General features: G+C 39.3%; 1 protein-coding gene across 2 annotated transcripts; it reads right to left on the reverse strand.

Moving 5' to 3' along the window:
- Positions 1 to 6,308: 6,308 nt before the first annotated feature.
- Positions 6,309 to 16,051, reverse strand: timm44 (translocase of inner mitochondrial membrane 44). 2 transcript variants are annotated; one of them, XM_004067714.4, is made up of 13 exons: positions 15,945 to 16,051; positions 15,434 to 15,538; positions 14,241 to 14,420; positions 14,073 to 14,153; positions 13,840 to 13,989; positions 13,528 to 13,664; positions 10,952 to 11,037; positions 9,405 to 9,497; positions 9,123 to 9,247; positions 8,901 to 8,951; positions 8,701 to 8,790; positions 8,349 to 8,459; positions 6,309 to 7,370 (listed from the first exon to the last, which is right to left on the reverse strand). In XM_004067714.4, exons 1-13 carry the CDS (start codon positions 15,972 to 15,974, stop codon positions 7,251 to 7,253), a joined length of 1,359 nt encoding a protein of 452 aa, XP_004067762.1. In that variant the 5' UTR covers positions 15,975 to 16,051; the 3' UTR covers positions 6,309 to 7,250. The 2 variants fall into 2 exon arrangements, with proteins under 2 accessions (XP_004067762.1, XP_020557928.1); XM_020702269.1 differs by lacking the exon at positions 15,945 to 16,051 and having other exon boundaries at positions 14,241 to 14,439; positions 15,434 to 15,541.
- Positions 16,052 to 17,805: the final 1,754 nt, after the last annotated feature.

Consider the following 17,805-nt stretch of genomic DNA (forward strand, 5'->3'; position numbering starts at 1 on the left):
CAATCCTGAAAAATTGTTTTCTTCTTGTGGAAGACGGGAGACAGATCTATAGTTTGTAAATTGGCGTTTGTCTCCACTCTCAGAAATAGGAATCACTTTTGCAATTTTCATTTGGTTTGGGAATCTCCCTGTTCGTAAAGATAAGTTACATATTGATGTCAGAGGCTTAGAGATACTATTAATGACCTTTTACACCACTGTTATATCTATATCCTCACAATCTTTTGAGTTTTTACCCTTGAATTCATTTACAATTGATATCAGCTCATTTTCGCCCACATCAGAGAGAACGATTGAGTGTGAGATCTTTTTGATGAGTGGATTATTGTCTTTGCTGGTTTTGCATTTTGGAATTTCTGCTGCCAACTCTGGACCCACGTTTACCAAATAGTTATTAAAGCCGTTTGCAGCTTCATTGATGTTATAGCTTTGACCCTTCTCATCTGTAAAGTAATCTGGATTTGTTTGCTTTTTTGTCCCATTTTTAATGATGTTATTTAATATTTCCCAAACTCGCTTTACGTTGTTTTTTATTTTCATTCAGTAGATTATTGAAGTACACTTTTTTACTGTGTTAGTTTATTTTAATGTGACTTGTATTTTTGTTCAGTTTCTCTTGTCTTCTCTTATTAGAATTTATTATAGAGGTTATTATTCTTTTTACTAGCATTTTGTAGACCGGTAGTTAACCATAGGCATTTGGCAAATTTGTTCTTGAATTTATAAATTGGACAGTTCTTATTGTAAAGTGAGCTAAATATTTCTAATAAAACCTTTATAACCGATGTCCACATCTTTCTCTCTGTACACAGAGTTCCAGTTTTGTCTGGATAAGTCATTATTCAGAGCATAAATGGTTTTTCATTTCTTAATCTTTTGTAGACTGGTTCTTTTATACTTTTCTTTGTCTTTACCTTGCTGTCAAAATAGTGCAAAAAACTGGTCAATGATCAGTTATGTCACATATCATTAGTCCACTCATATGAGTGTATTCTATATCATTTGTAAAAACATTATCAATAAGAAAAGCACTTTGAGTAGTGATTCTGCTGGGTCTTGTTATGGTTGGATGTAAACTCATAGCATGCATTCTGCTGATAAAGTCGTCGGTGGCTTTAGGTTTGCTGGGGATTATCAGATCAATATTGAAGTCTCCACAGCTGTATATTATTTGTTATTTAGAGAGGTAAACATCTTTTCCATCCAGTCACTGAACACTTCTAAGCTTGACCCCGGTGACCTATAAACACAGCTTATAATGAAATTTTTCCCTGAATCATTACATATTTCAATTGTAAGACATTCCAGTTTTCCATCCACTGCAAAAGTGGATGGAAAACTGAAAACTGCAAAACTTCCTATTTTTTTTTCACATATATTATGACTCCTCCACCTTTTAATCCACCTTCCACATTTTATTCCGTTTTTTTGTCAGACAATTTTATTCTGCATGTAAATGTTGAAGGTCTTCATATTGTTCATCATTTTTGCAATGGTTCTGGTGGATGCAGAACGGAGCTTCTGTTGAAGTATTTTCAGCTGGTTTTGTTTCAAGTTTCAACTTCAAGTTGCTGCCTGTTTTTTTTTTGTCACTCCTATAAAAATTGTGTTTCCATCTGCACTACAATTATATTTTTATCTATTATAAAAGTGTTCCCAGTGGTCTTTTAATTATGATTATGATGTTTTAAGTGAAAATTTTTAAAAAAGCCGGTGTGGTTTTTAGGGTGTATTTTCTGCAGAGCGGCAGGAGTTCATCAGAAATTTTGCCTGAGTTGTGGGCGGGACTGTGTGCAGAATAAACCCTCTGCTGATATCCTTTGTTTACACTCTCTCCCGCTTCCTTACAGCCCCTCACAACCCCAAGCTAACATTAGCGGTTCAACAAAAATCAACATTGTAGCCGTTCAGCGGCACAGTTAAGATCCAGATTCCAGCTCAGACGAGGAAAATAAAGACGTCAATGGATCTATTTGTCTGCATGTGGAAGCATCAGAACGGAGCAGAGCAGGGAGCTTTTCGCCCGCCCATTTCAGTTGCTGCCTCCCAAACCTGAGCTTTTTCAAACAGCAGGTTTTTGTCTGCTCCCATCCATTAAGATTTGAATACAGAAATGCTCAGAAAAGCTGTTTAATCTTAAGTTTGTTTTATATTTGACCTCCATCATGAGAAAACTGCCTCTAAAACATGTCAAAAACACCACAAAAATGATTTTCATTAGAGTGGGTCTTGAAGATTTTTCATGTTCAGAATTTAAAAGACACTGTTAAGGCGTGTTTTGGGTGTTTTGTTAATGCAAAATCTCTGCATAATTAAGGCTATGCAGCTATTCACAGAGAGGGAGGTCCCAAATAAACATTTTGTTTTCGTCCTCAGCCCATTTCCCATTGTCTGTCTCCATCAGTTAACGGGTGGGAGATGTGAAAGGGGTGGGGGCTTGTGTGTAGGTCTGGGGAGGGGGCTCTATTTTAATTATTCGTGCTTGTTTTTATATTTTATTTTTTAATTTTGTTTTGTTTTAATGTAAAGCACTTTGTGTTGTGTTTTTATAGGAAAAGTGACATATCAATAAAGTTTGAGTTGAAGTTTGACAAGAGAACTGATAGACTCTAAATCTAAGGACTTTTATCACACAGAACCAGAGTTCCAAAAATCCTTACAGTGAAAATTCAGGCACCAGAAGAAAAAAAATTAGATGGCAGCAAAAGACCAGTTCATTAAAAAAAATATATATTTTATGTCACAAATGTGAGTTAACTTCTTAAATTTAAGTTTATAGAAACACATCAGGTAATAGTGTGCAGGTTTGGGGTATAAAGCCTCTCCTCAATAATCTGTTTAAATTAAAAGAAAGTTAGAGCTGATCTCCTTTTCTCCTGATCTCTATGCTCAGATATACGAATACACTCATCATCGTTAGGACTTTATTATGGAAAATGAATCATCAGTGTGAATATGAAAGTTTGTGTATCTCTCAGACACCCTGCAGGCACACATGAACACACACTCAAAGGAACTTGGAGAGCCTCACCGGAGATGCTTCTGAAATCACACACGTCAAAGTAGTTGCAGCCGCCAGCGCTGACCTTCCCATCAAGCCAGGACCAATGTCATGTTGCATTAAGCCCATCTGAAGACACCTGATGCATAAAATTGTTCTTTTCCTAGTTGCTCAGGTGAGTGAAGTGCACACAGCCGCTTGCCAGCGTTGTTCTGAGGGTTTTTTAAAGAAACAGATGCAGAAAATGGACCTGCTCGGCTTAAAACGGTATGAATGTATCACTGTAGATAATTAAAATGAAAATGGGGATTGCAGAAAAGAACAATGCTGGTTGAATTTCCCTAAAGTAGGCTGGGTGTCCGGGGAGCTCAAGGACAGCGTAGTTAATGGAGCATCGGGAAGATGACAAGGAAGAAAGGAAATGAGGCGGATGTTGGGAGAGGCACGGATGACAGAGGAGGAACAACTCCTGGAATATGGCAATTTCTCATAGAAAGAGGAAACTGAAATGTGATTGTCATAGATTTAACGTTAAAAGCCGCAATTTTTAGTTTTCAACTTATTTTTCATGAAATTTAAGTAACAGCTGAATATTTGAGAATCTATTTGAGTAAAAATTAAGGTTTTATGCAAAATTCCTCACATGGATTTTAATTGTGTTTTATAGAATCCAGATTTCTGTTTGGTGCGTTCCAAACTTAGAGGTGCTGCAGCTGCCATCATCCATCCTCCATCTGAGGCCGTGGCGGGATGTCAGCACTCACACATCAAAGTGAAGACTGTATGCGACAATTCTGTCCTAGTTCCTTGACTCCCTTGACCCTTGACAACACTTCTGCATGTGTGTCTGGGGAAAGGCATGTAGTGGGCAGTCGCCTCCAGATAGACGGCTACATGCTGTCACCTCCTCTGTTTCTGGTTCCAAACAGTGACGTTTGATTTGTGTGTAAATCAGACCTCAATACACAAAACTGCAATAAATAACCACATTCACTCCAATGAAAATGGGGGTTCTAACATGTTCTTGTGGCGTTTAAATTACGTTTAAAATTGCATTTCTGAGTATTTCTTTAATGTTCACGTACAAGATTACACAGATCGCTGCCTTTTGATGAAGCAAAGAGCACCTCTTAAGAAATGTAACATACATGTGACTCCTGAATTCTTCCTGAAAATACGTTTTTCCATCAACATTTAAGGGAAATCTGCCCCCCAATAAAACTAAAGTATTAAGGGTTTGTGGTGAATCAGGAGAGTTAAAGATCCACTCTCCCTGAAATTGTGTTTTTGGTGTTTTTAACATGTTCTTCTGCCATTTTTCTATAATGGAGGACATATATTAAGAAAATCACGCTTAAAACTGAGTTTCTTTATTAAAATCATTGCAATACAAGAGTAGAGAAAAAGTGATGTTTGACAAAGAGCATTGGTCATGCAGAAAATACGCATGGCAGGACACCCCCCCCCCACACACACACACACACTCTGCTCCATTCTGATGCATCCACTTGCAGACAATGGATCCATGGATGTCTATGTTTTCTTTGACTGAGCTGGAATCTGGATCTAAACTTTACATCTGGATAGTTCCGGTATTGCATTTTTGTTGCATCAGTAATGTTAGGTTGGGGCTGTGAGGGGCTGTAAGATAAGCGAGACACAGTGTGATCAATGGAGGGGAAAGGGGGCGGCCTCACCCTGTGCCAACAGTCCCATCCACAACTCAGAGGTGAATTTCTGATGAACCACTGCCGCTCTGCAGAAAATATGTCCCAGAAAACGAAACCAGTTTTTCAATTTTGGCTAGAAAAAAAAGAATAATTATAGTTAAAAGACCACAGGGAAAATTTTAAAAATAGATCAAAAGATGAGGTTGGACAAAGAAGAGATTTAGCCTTAAAACTATAAATGAATAAAAAATGAGACAAGAATGTGTCATTAAAGAAATATTTGCAATAGATCACCAACCATGCAGCTGTAAGGAGGTATTTGACTAAGCTAAGCAGCTGTGTAGAGTCATTTAGTGTCACGGTTTACCACAAATCTTTGCCAAATTCTACTTTGAATGCAAACCTGTGGAAAATTTACATCTTAAATACTTGGAATACCTAAAGCTCTTCCTCTTCGAGCTTCTCACATGCAACCAAATGAGCCAAAACTGAAAGTATGACTCAAATAAATGCATTTATTTGGTCAACACATTTCTGGGATGAGTTTGAGGCTTCACTGAACGGCCTTTGGAGAGAAGAGTGAGTGAGAAAGAGCTACAGAGGGGCTTCCTGAGCAATGAGCACTTCAGTGAGGAGCTGCAACCTCAGCACAGCTCAGGAACCCTCAGAATTCATCATCCAAGACAGCAGCTGGCAAAGCGGCCGGTGGGGCAAACACATGCATGCAGCCAGACGCAGCAAGCAAGCTTGTTTGTACGCTGCCCACCACTTCCACTCTTCAAGGCTCTCGCAATCCATCCTGCTGTCCCGGAGAACTTACAGGCCGGAATTTGTGCAACGCTTTGTTTTTTCCTGCACCTCTGAGCTGTCAGATTCCTGCCGCAGACTCTGAAGGTGTGATCGTAAGTGCAGAGTGTCTAAATGTCTGGACAACCTCAGATGAACGTCATGAGCCAAATTACCTCATCCTATTGAACATTTGACACAATAGATTTTGGTTTAAAAAAAGTTTGACATCAAAAGAATCCTGTGCATCACAAGTGGCAGACGTTTCTTGTTTTTGAGTCGGGTCATTTGTTACAATGTGAGAAATATCAAGTTATATCCATAATATCAAGCCTGTCCTGTCATTCCTGATGAATTGATTTTGCCTGTAAACAAACTCTACCTAATAACTTCAACACTTAATGACTTTTGTTAATAATTAATCGCTATATTTGATTAACATGTGTGTATTCTAAACATTCCTGCAACAGAAATCTCAATTTATTGTTAATTATCATTTTCCTCTTACATTTTTAATCTTTCTTTTCAATCGATGCGATTCTTTGTTTCTGAAATAAGTTTCATATGTGATTTTTTTTGGTATTGTCTTGAAATAATGCTTAAAATAAACCCCCCAAATATCTAATCAAATGTTTACTTTTTGCCAGGACTACAATTAAATGTCTTTAATTCATATTTGCCTTACTATTGTTCACAAGAATGACACATAATCCTAAAAAGATAACTCTGCAGACAACCTAAACAGGATTTGACAATATCTCTTACTTTTTACAGACATTAATACAAAAAACATCTTTAGAGAGGCAGAAAATCCATTAAGAAATGCTTTAAGAAGATAACATGGTTCGTCATTCCTTTTTTATACATTTATTACTGTAATTGCATTAATAAATTGTAACTAGTTGCATATTATGATCAAAATTCACCCCCAAAAAAGAGATGAGGATTATGATTCAGTTTTATGGGATTGTTTTATCAGGAATAGTTTACTGTGCAAACAGCTCAGTTTTACTCAAACGCAAATCTGAAGGTGGGATTTTTTCCCCAAATGAAATCCAACAGCCAACACAAAAATCCCACTGGAGAATTTAATTTGAAAAATGTAATTAGAAAAGGCCCCAGAAGAAATCAGCCAATGGCCTAGAAATCTGGAACTAATGTAACCCTTTTCAGCGAAGATACTGCGTTTACCAGATATTTGCTACTCTGGCAAAATAGTGTTAATCTCTATTTTTATAATTAAATATTTACTATAGGGGGGTAACCATTTTATTGAATAATTATACAAATAAAGATTCTTAAAAAGAATGAATGGCACCAACGCCAGTAACCTTTATAATGTCAATGGAGATGAAAAGAGTGACTGAGTCTCAGAAACAGACTTTTTTTTAAAATTACAACCAGCAAAACAGGATAATATTAAGGTAATTTACTGGATTTAATGTACTTTTTACAGCAATAATATAATGAACTTTTAGTAATCAATCCTGAATATCAAAATTCGGTCAGAATCAATGTCTGTACTTTGCTGCCCTCTGGTGGTAAATTTGAGGAAATGACAACTGAATTCAGGCAATGAGCACAATTGGTACTGAAGCTAAAATTGAAAAATGACAAAGAGGCACCCATAGCATTCAACAGCAGTAATTCACATTGTGTTGACAAAAAAAGTTTGTCTTTTTTGCCGAGCGGTCCATCTTCCACGTCCTTCCATCCTTCCGTTTTTGAGTTTCTGTGCAGGTTGTGTGGTCTTTTCCTGGGTGGGCTGTTTCTCTTGGTATAAAAAAGAAGTCTTAAAGGATCTGTTCTGTGCTTGAAGCAGAGATATCTAGGAGTCTCCATGCAGCATATGGGTTAAGCTCCTCCTGATCTCGGCAGAGAGCCCACACATACATCATCCTGAGAACTTTATCCTGGAAGAACAACACAGGGTAGAAGAATAAGCCAGAGTTCACAGAAAAGTATGACTTTACCATAGTAAATAATACAGACTTCATTCTGTGTTTGTGCATTTAGATTTAAGACTTATTTTACTTTATCAATACCCATTATAAGCATAGTGAACATGCCTTTTAAAAAAATTGTCAGCTGTCAAAATATAATTTTTATTAAAATTAGAAAAGACTAACATTTAAAAAGAAAATCTGCTGAGACAAACAACAAGCTTCTAAATGAGTATTTAACTCTTCAAATTTAAATTGAATTAGTTTTAAAGTCCCACTCCATTTTCAACAACATGGTTTCTGCAGAGAGCAAGTTGTCGGTTAGAAATTTGCTTCCGAGTTGTGGGCGGGACCACTAAGACTCCGCCCCCTTTCCCTCCATTCATAACTAAGCTACCTTTTAATGTGCTCTCCTGCCAGCTTTCAGTCCCTCGCACCCCAAAGTAACAATAGTGGTGCAACAAAAGTGGCGAGCAATATTGGAGCTATCCAGCAGTACAGTTGTATTAATAATAATAATAATAATAATAATAATAATAATAATAATAATAATAAATTTGATCCAGAGCCAGAGTGCAGACGAGGAAAACAGAGACGTCCATGGATCCATTTGTCTGCTGTGAGTATTTTGTCTGCTCCTGTATCACAATGATTTTAATAAAGAAACACTCAGAAATGCAGTTTTGAGCTTAATTTTCTTAATATACGTCCTCCATTAGTAGAAAAATGTCAGAACACGTTGGAATGCAATTTCAGGGGGAGTCGATCTTCACCTGTCTTGATCCACCACAAACCCTAAAGATTCCTGTTTTATTGGGGGGAGATTTCCCTTAAATGTTGATGGAACAACATATTTTAAGGAAGAGTACAGGAGTTACATGTATGTAACAGAGGTGCTCTTTGCTTCATCAACAGGCAGTGAATCTTGTAGCTTTCGGCATCACTCACAGGGTCTCCCTCCACCACCTCCCCTTTGGTGTTTCGGATCACCATGACCATCTGAGCCTGGAAGGTGATTATCAACACAGGACCTTGCTCCATGATCTTGCCCATGGCCAGCTGGAGAGGAAGGCACACAAATGCTTCAATACCTCAACATATTTGTTATTCTAGTGATTTTATGTCATGAATCAGCGACTAAAAACACAAAAGCAGAAAATATGTACAGGTAAACCAAGTAAGTTACACTTTGTGTTAACATGTTTTGGACTTTTTAAACAGAAAAATCTAAAAGCAAAGAGAACCTGAAAAGTGGAAGTGACTGCTCCTCTCAGTTCAAACACTCCAAACCGTGACTTACGTCGATGTTGTCTATGTCCAGAATCTTGGAGTGGAACTGAAGCCCCATGGCTTTGGCCTGCTGAACGGGATGTGCGAGCTGGCTGTATGTCTGCAAACAGGCAGAAAAAGAGAAGTTGCCTCACAACAAATGTTCACCGGTTGAAGGGCGGTCAGCATCCGAGCTTTGGGAGGAGTCTGCGTTTGTGTGGGAGACCTTACGGCTTCATAGCACCAGTCCTTCAGAACCTCCAGCTCCCCTCTGATCATCGCCTGAAGAAAGACAGCAAACCTGCAGTCACATACACCAGTCTTCATCATCTACTGAGGATCTTGCTTTTCAGTCAATCTGCTTAAACACATTGATAAAATATGGCCTTCCTCAGACACAATTCCACGATTTACATCTCCTAAATAAGACTCAATGTTGACAGCTCAACGTACCTCCAGTATGTTTGGAATAATGTCTCGTTCGCACTGCTTCAGAAAAGCATCCTTGTCAAAGGAAGGGTCCACTTTCAAAATCTCTGTCAACACTTCAGACATTTCTGTCTTTGAAAAGAGTCCACCTAAAAATAAAACACCCACAAAGAGAAGCAACATCGAGAGAGCTGCTACGGCAGAACCCAGCAGTGGTTGGGGATGTTTTCAAAGCAGCAGGTCTTTACTTTCTCCTCACTGTGGAAGCTGAAGTCAGCCTCTCCCCACCGCTTTGACTTCTCTCACCTATGATGTCCGTCATCTTGTCTGTGACGGCTCGGGAGGCTCGGATGAAGGCGTTGTCACTCTCGTCATACTTCATCTTCATTTCAAAGAACCCTTCGGTTCACACAGAAATGCAGAGAGGGGATCAGACTAAGGCTTGGAACATTTTTACAAACAAGTCAAGCAGATTCACAAAAAGTGGACACACATTTCTGTCACTTGAAGGGTTGGATCAGACAGTCTGCACAGCGAAACACTGATAAATACTTGTCTAATGGTCAACTGTTGCATTTAATGATCAAGAAATATTAAAACCCTTTAACACAATCTGTGATCTATAAGTGTGAAGACTAGCAGGGATCAAAGATGGTTCCATAGCAGAAAAAGTTTATGTTATGTGATGCTAACAGTTTGTTTTTTTCAAAACGGTTTTTAAGTTCTGCCCAATCTTTTCTTTGTGAACACAGTGTGACGGTCTGAATGTGTATCATAGGCACAGAAAGGACTGCAGGTAAAGAATTCCTGCTGCTGTACTACATTTTGTCATTTCTGTTCTAAAGTGTTGTTGTGTAAAATGACACAACAACACTTTAGATTTGTCTAAAAGCTGGAACTACACTACATCCTGCTTTTCTTAAACCTTTCAAGTAAATTATATCCATATACATGTTAGTTTATTTATTACTAAATTAAGACTTTTTAAAATGATATTTGAGTTATTTTCGTAGCTACCAGGAAGTAAGACGACTTGATCTGAGGCTCCGCCTTTCGCTCCTTGTGGGTGTTGCCCATGTCATGACTTCAACCTAGAGCCGGCCTTAGCAGCGTTTCTGCATTTCGCCCATGAAAACATCAACATTTTTGCAAAGATGGATGTTCAGATCATGCATAGAATGTGTTTAGCCGATCACCACTAGCTCCACAGAGAAAGTGGGCGTGTCTATTAGTCTGGGGGCAGCGCAGACTCTTCCTGGAAGGGGCGGTTCTTCCCTTTGTGACCTCACAATGTGAGAACCCAGTTGTTTTAGTGGACTGGGAGGGGCTGGCGCGAATACTCAGAAATGAGTAAATGGATCAGAATACCGCTTTAGGGTCGTTTTTTTGTAAAAATGAACATTATCATCCACAAAAAAGCTCAAAAAGTTGATTTTGCACGTTAAATGCCCTTTAATTAGCATAGAAATTTAGAAATTTGATCAATGAAATAAGAAAATTATGAGCCACCTCTGGTATATGCATGAACTGCTAACATGGACCTGCATTGTAAAGGGACCATTTGGGGTTTTACAGGCTGATTAAATCTAGACAAAAAAAAAAGTTGTTGCTTTTTTTTGACAGAATGTGCAGCTTTTGCAAAAATGGCTGCAATATCTAAAAATAAATTTGAAACAGTTTCCATGAAACCCACTTCTACTTTAGAAATGTTTTCTGATGAATGGTAATTAAAAAGGAAATCGGCTCTAAACATCTGGATATGATTAAACAAAGGAAAACGATTTAAAAAAACGGAGTTTGGGCCAAAAAATAAAAAGCAGAGCAGAAAAACAGACACTTCTGATGAGCCTTACTGTTGAAGACCGCGTTGTTGTCTTTGAAGTCTTTCCACTGCTGGTACCATTTTGAGTCTTTGTGCAGCACGACGCCCATGGCTTCCCTGAAGCAAAGTGAACAGATGTCACTCAGAATGAGAAGAATTCAGTTCAACAAGGAAATTTAAATGACATCCAGAACCATCAAATTAAAAATTCAAAGAAAACTCAGTTTGGCTTAGTGTCCAGAGGTCCCTCACTCACGGTTCACCTTTCATTTTTTTGTTCAATTTTGCTTTATTTTATTTTTTTACAGTGTTCTGTGGTCTGATTGGTTGGAGACCATATGGAACCTTTTTTCCATCAAGTTTTGATCTTTAAGAGTTTAAACAAGAGAGAAAGGTGTGCAAATGTTTATATCTGTTTGAGAAGTGTTTGCTGACGGTTTTCACAGCCCAAAAGTCCCCCTATGACATTTCTTTCAATTAAAAATGTTCCCAGTAGCGTTTTAATTATGAATATAAAGTTTCTAATCAAAATCCCCCAACCTAAATGCCTTAAGAAGCCATATTTCATGTCTATCTGAACCACCGTTTCTGTGATCATTGGTGCTGAGCCCTTGACCCCCCCCCCTCCCTGGTGATAGGTGTGTCTTGCATGAGTGAAGAGCTTGACACAAAAAGGGGGAGGGGGCACACAAACAACACCGACTGACAGTCTCTATTCTCTAAAGTTTCTCTTTAGTGATAAAAAGCGGTGAAAAGTGACATTTTTTAAGAATGTGTGAACCACACATTTGTTTTGTCATTCCACACAAAAAATTCCACATTGCACTCATTTACACAGCAAATAAAAGGAAATGCTGCAAAGAAAGTAACTATTCGTGTGTAATTTTCCAAATATGTGCGGGCAGTGCTGAACCTTTTCTTGGCCACGCAGACCCAGAGGAAGGGTTAAATTTAGGATTACAGGTTACGGATAAGCGGTGTTCACACCGAACGCGATTCACGCGGCAGAGGCAGTCGGTTTCAATGTTAAGTCGATGGTACATACGCCATCTGAGGTCTAGCAGCGCAATTTGAACGATGGGGGTGGTGCAAAGGTCTGTCAGCAGCGCAGCACAATTTGGTACCAAATTGCCCAACAGTACCCGGGAAGGCCGGTACACTCTGGACAGTCTGTCGCAGGGCCGATGAAGCTGGAGCGCTCCCGATGTCGGCTCCCGGGAGGCGAGCTGGCGGCCAGACAGAGACCTGCTGCAGGATGGAGAGCCAGCCTGCTCGCGCCTCCTGAACTCTAAGATATTTTTCTTATTTTCATTGAGGCAACAATAGAAATTCATAAAAAATGCAGGATCACATCAAGCCAAGGCCCCAACTGACAGTGTGCTCAGTGAATGTCTCAGGCAATGGAGAGCACAGGATCGGACAGAGGACAGATCCTCATGGGAGGACAAACCCCTGCATGGGATGTACCACCGGACCATAACTGAAGTGGCTGATATCAAGAAGTCCTACCAATGGCTAGAAAGGGCTGGCCAACAGGACAGCACTGAAGCGCTCATCATGGCACCTCAGGAACAAGCCCTGAGAACCAGAGCGATAGAGGCTCAGATCTACCACACCAGACAAGACCCAAGGTGTAGGCTGTGCAAAGAGGCGCCTGAAACAATCCAGCACATAACTGCAGGATGTAAGATGCTGGCATGTAGAGCATACATGGAGCGCCACAATCAAGTGGCTGGAACAGTATATAGGAACACGTGTGCAGAATATGAACTGGAAACCCCAAGGTCAAAATGGGAAACACCTCCAAAAATGGTAGAGAATGAGAGAGTATAGTTCCTGTGGGACTTCCAGATCCAGACTGATAGGATGATAATGGCGAACCAACCAGACATTGTAATGGTGGACAAAGAACAGAGGAAAGGCGTTGTGGTGGATGTGGCAGTGTCAAGCGACGGGAACATCAGGAAGAAGGAACATGAGAAACTGGAGAAATACCAGGGACTCAGAGAAGAACTGGAGAAAGCCTGGAAAGTGAAGGTGACAGTGGTGCCTGTGGTAATTGGAGCACTCGGGGCAGTAACCCCCAAGCTGGAGGAGTGGCTACAACAGATACCTGGAAAGACCTCAGACCTCTCAGTCCAGAAAAGTGTAGTGCTAGGAACAGCTAAGATACTGCGCAGGACCCTCAAGCTCCCAGGCCTCTGGTACCTGAGCTTGGAGGAGAAACCACCCGCGGAGGGGCGGGTTGTTTTTTTTTAATGTGTCATCTATTATGAGAAAAATGCTAAAAGAACATGTCAACATCACCAAAAGTCTGAATTTCATTGGAGTGGGACTTTAAACACCAGTTTTTCATGTAAATTATCATTGTTGTAGGACTTTGTTTCAAATGAAGGGCTTTTGTGAAGGCAATGTCGTCGAAAAGATGAGTGCGCCAAACTTTCATGCAACTAAGGGAAAAAAGTTAGGCGCAGCGGTGCAACCAGTGCAATAACTGAGTCAAGAGCCCTGACACGGATAATTTAGCAGGGCTTAACAAGTGGACCTCTTTATCCAACCACTAACAGTCTTTGTCCACGTAGAACAAAGCAGAGAGCACTCACGTACTCGTTGGCTTCGAAGACTTTGCCTTCATCCCCAGCCCCTTTGGAGGAAAATTCGCTCCTCTTCCGTAGCCTGGGTGGAGGCCGATAAGGGCCGGTGTGGCCAAGATCTCCGATCTCTTTCTTCACACTCTCCATTCCCTACACATAAATCACTCAGCACGTTAACACTCACGCCTTCAAGATTTTTAAATTCCCATTTGTCCTCATTTGTACACTTATTCTGGGAGAAAATATGTTTGCTTTTCTTTACTGTCTGGTTTGGAGTGGATGAGGGGGCAAATGTTCACATAAAAACCCAAAAGTGACCGTGTACCTGAGATATTGCTTTGAATGCACCCGTCTTTCCCAGCATTTCTCCGCTCTTACTGACACTTTCTGCTGATGTCTTTGCTGTTTTGGCTGCTTCTTCCATTCCTTCTTTGATTTTCTTTCCAATTTCTGTCCGACTGACCTCTTCCAGGCCCTGTTCACACAGACAAGCAGACATATGGAGACTGCTATCCATGTAAAGGAGGAGACATCTTCCTTAGATGGGAGGAAACTCACCTCTTTTACTGTATCTGAAATGTTTTCAAGCTTCTTCTTGAAAACTTCCGAGGTCTTCACTGTTTCTGATTCTATAGTTTTCTGGAAAAAGATTTTAAAAAAGGCGTAAAGACAAATAAAAATGTGTATGGACTCAGAACGAGCCCTAATTTTACAGTTAATACCTACATATTTCTTCCGAGCTTGTTTCAATGCATCAGACTCTTCGAGTTTTTTGGCTTCTTCCCGAAATTTCTTTATATTTTCTTTCATTTCTTTGTTCTTGTTTAACTCCTGCTTAAGGTTGTCCAAAAACTCCCCGAGAAAGCCTCTTCTGCCACCGCCCTTCTCTCCGGACAAATACCTCACCTGTAAGAGAACAACACACCTGGACCAAGCAGCAAAAAGAGGACAAATGTACAAAGAAACTGTATTTTTCCCAAATCAGAGAAAATGTAAATGATATCAGAGGAAACAACATACAAATGAAAAAATATGTAAAGGTGTTAAAAACCAAAAAAAAAAATATTTCGAATGACCCGTTTCACATAAAAACCGAATGAATGAATGAATGAATGAATGAAAGTATGTTTTCACAGATGAAATCTGTGTTTGTGTGGACATGTGAAGGGAAGGGTGATATATCACGACCAAATAACATTTTTAAACTTTAGTTAGTGTGTAAATGTTTCAGTTGAATGCATCCATTTAAAAGTGCTGCTAAAATGAAAAGTTTGAGATGTTCCTGAAAAAATAATTGGCCGTTTATGTGAAATTCAGTAAAGACAGAAATGTAAAAGGCCAGGGCAGAAACGCCAATGAACTTACCCGACTATGGAAAACACATAACTTTTACTTGTAAAAAGTTGTTGTTTTTTTTAAAGAAAATACATTTTAGATGTGATCAGTTCAATCAGGGACTGAAAATAATAAAAGTCACAGAAAATGTCACAAAATTTCAGAAAGATCCATCATATGGTATAAAAGAGAAGATTATATTCAAATAAACAGTGACTCTTGTAGGTGCCAATAATTCTTAAAGCGAACTCTTGTGGAAAGCAGATGAGATGTAGGAACGTAGCCAAACTTTTTCTTTTCTTCTGGTTTGCGCTCATTACTTTGGGGTCAACATACCAACAGCTAAGCCATAAGTTTAGCTTTTGTGTTTTGACACAAAACACTAAATGTAATGTAATGAAAACATCTGCAATTATAATGTAATTTTTTTTTACATCAGGATCATTTATGGCTTTAAATAAATGGCTGATTGATCACTAAAATGAGTTGAAAGCAAATAAATACATTGAAAATATATTTAGATTCATATAATATAACAAAACGTAATTATTAGTAATAAGGAGAAATAATTATTATTAATTTACCTGTGCGGCGGTTGTGAGGAGTCCAGGTATCCTGTAAACACTGGTTCTGTTGGTGAGCAGGAGGTAAGTGGAAGGACAGACCATCACGCCTCTTCTGACACACATCTGTAGAAAAAGACACATCTCACTTTTTCTGTGCTGCATCATCACCTCAGCTCAGCCACCAATAAACACGCCGGGTGGCAGTTTTATTTCACATGATCATCTGTTCGCGTTTTTAGGTATCCATATATACATCTGTATACTTCTTTCTTCTAATTAATTGCGCTCGAATAAATCCCTACTCAAAAATAAACAAGAGACACGACACGAACGAAGTTATCCTGCTAGCTTTTTACTAAAAAATATCTACAAAGAAATTCATCCTCGTGGAAGCTAACACGACTAGCTTGACTGGGGGGGGGGGGGGGGGGGGGGGACCCAAAATAAAAAAGCAAAAGTAGATTTTACAGTGAATGTGTGCAGTTTGTTAGTCCTGCATCAAGTTTAGATTTAGCTCGCAGTTTTTTACCTGATAACATTGACATAAGGGGGCCGCCATCTTCAATTCTTGCCTGTGACCTTTTCCGGTCGTGACCTTCCACGTGAACAGGAAGTGCTTTTGTAAACCCGCGAGAAACCTCGATCAAAAATGTGGCCACTGCCCGAAAGACACCGAAACATGGCGTCCATGTAATTAGACAGGGTTGTCCCATATCTCCATATCTACTTCTTCTTGTAGCTCAGCTTCTCTGTGACCACATTAAATCCAGTCCATTTGATTTGAAAAAATGTGAACTTCTTCCAATTAAATCTTGTGATTCGGAATCACTCTTTAATATTCCTGTAAAGACATCAGTCACATATCTTGGTATTATAATATCAAAAACTGAAAATGATAGAGGTAATACTAACTTTTTTCCAATTATTGATAAAATGAAAAAGAGGTTTATCCTCTGGCTCTTACGTGACCTTTCCATTAAAGGTCAAATTCTCCTCTCCAAGGCTGAAGGCCTCTCCAGAGTCATTTATGCCGCTCAGTCTCTTTATGTCAGCAACATCATCAGCAAAACTGTTGATAAACTGCTATGCGACTTTGTCTGGAAAAACCGAACTCATCATACAAGGAAATCGGTTCTGATGAATGATTATACTGGGGGGGGGGCTGAACTTCCTGGATTTCAGTACCTTAAATATGACTTTTAAAATGAATTGGATAAGAAAGTTTCTGAAAAATCCAAATTCTCTGTGGAACTTCATACCCAATTACATTTTCTCCCAGGTTGATGGCCTCGACTTTTTACTGCTCTGCTCATACAAGCCCGACAAAGTGTCCATCAAACTGTCCTCATTTCATAAACAGATGCTGCTTGCTTGGTCCATGATTTAGAAACATAACTTTTCTCCTCACAGGTTTTACATTTGGAACAATAGATTTATTCTTTACAAACAAAACTATATTTAACCAACAGGGGTTTGATAATAATATCAGACTAGTTAGTCAATTATTCAATCAACAAGGTCAACTTTATACTTACACCGAATTCCTTCAGTTCTACCAGATCCCTGTTTCTGTGAAGGACTTTTCAGTTGTTTTTGATGCCGTTTCCCTCAACCTCGCCTATCTTTATGAAGGAACTCCGACTCCATCTGCTCCCCAACCACAGCTTCATGTGACGGACACTGCTGTTGGAAAACTCTGCTTCTCTGCTTTGACAAATCAAAACAAAGCCATCCGAAGACTGTTCCAGCAGGAGCTAAAAACGGAATTCCCGGCCAGAACATTTTGGACTTCACTTCATGGTCAAGTTTGTTGGGAAAAGGTTTGGCTTCTGCCAAACAAATATCTTATTAACAACAAAGTGAAAGATGTTTCATTCAAGATCATTCATAAGTTTTATCCAACAAATCAGTTTATGCAAAGGCTAAAAAGGGATATTGATAAAAATTGTTCTTTCTGTCCTCAGTTTGAGGAAACATTGGTGCATTTCTTTTGGACCTGCAAGTACACTGACAATATATGAGACTAATTAACAAACTTGATAAAAGCTCAAATTTATCCACATTTTACCTTAACATGGAAAAACATCTTATTTGGTTACGTTAATTATGATAATACATTTGTTACTCAATTTTATTTAATAAATCTTCTGCGAGCCGGTTTAGCTCATGCTGGTTTGCAGCGCCTTCCGTCCGTGAAACCAGGGTTTGAATCCTGGCTGCTCCCTATTCCCATCTCTGCTTCTGTGCCGGTCCCAAGCCTGGATAAATTGAGAGGGTTGCGTCAGGAAGGGCATCTGGCGTAAAACGTTGCCAAGTTAACCATGCAGCTCCTCCTCAAAAGAGAGGTTGTTTCGCTGTGGCAACCCCTGATGGGAGAAGCTGAAAGAGAA

The sequence above is a fragment of the Oryzias latipes genome, chromosome 4 (assembly GCF_002234675.1).
Source record: "Oryzias latipes chromosome 4, ASM223467v1".
NCBI classification, from domain to species: Eukaryota; Metazoa; Chordata; class Actinopteri; order Beloniformes; family Adrianichthyidae; genus Oryzias; species Oryzias latipes.

What these genes read in the sequence shown, in the direction of transcription:
- timm44 (XM_004067714.4), bottom strand. Translation starts at nt 15,974, where the DNA reads ATGGCGGCCCCCTTATGTCAATGTTATCAG. An exon ending in CCTTATGTCAATGTTATCAG is followed by an intron (nt 15,539 to 15,944) that starts GTAAAAAACTGC and finishes CTTTTTCTACAG; the next exon opens with ATGTGTGTCAGAAGAGGCGT. An exon ending in CAAGATGACGGACATCATAG is followed by an intron (nt 9,248 to 9,404) that starts GTGAGAGAAGTC and finishes TTTTATTTTTAG; the next exon opens with GTGGACTCTTTTCAAAGACA.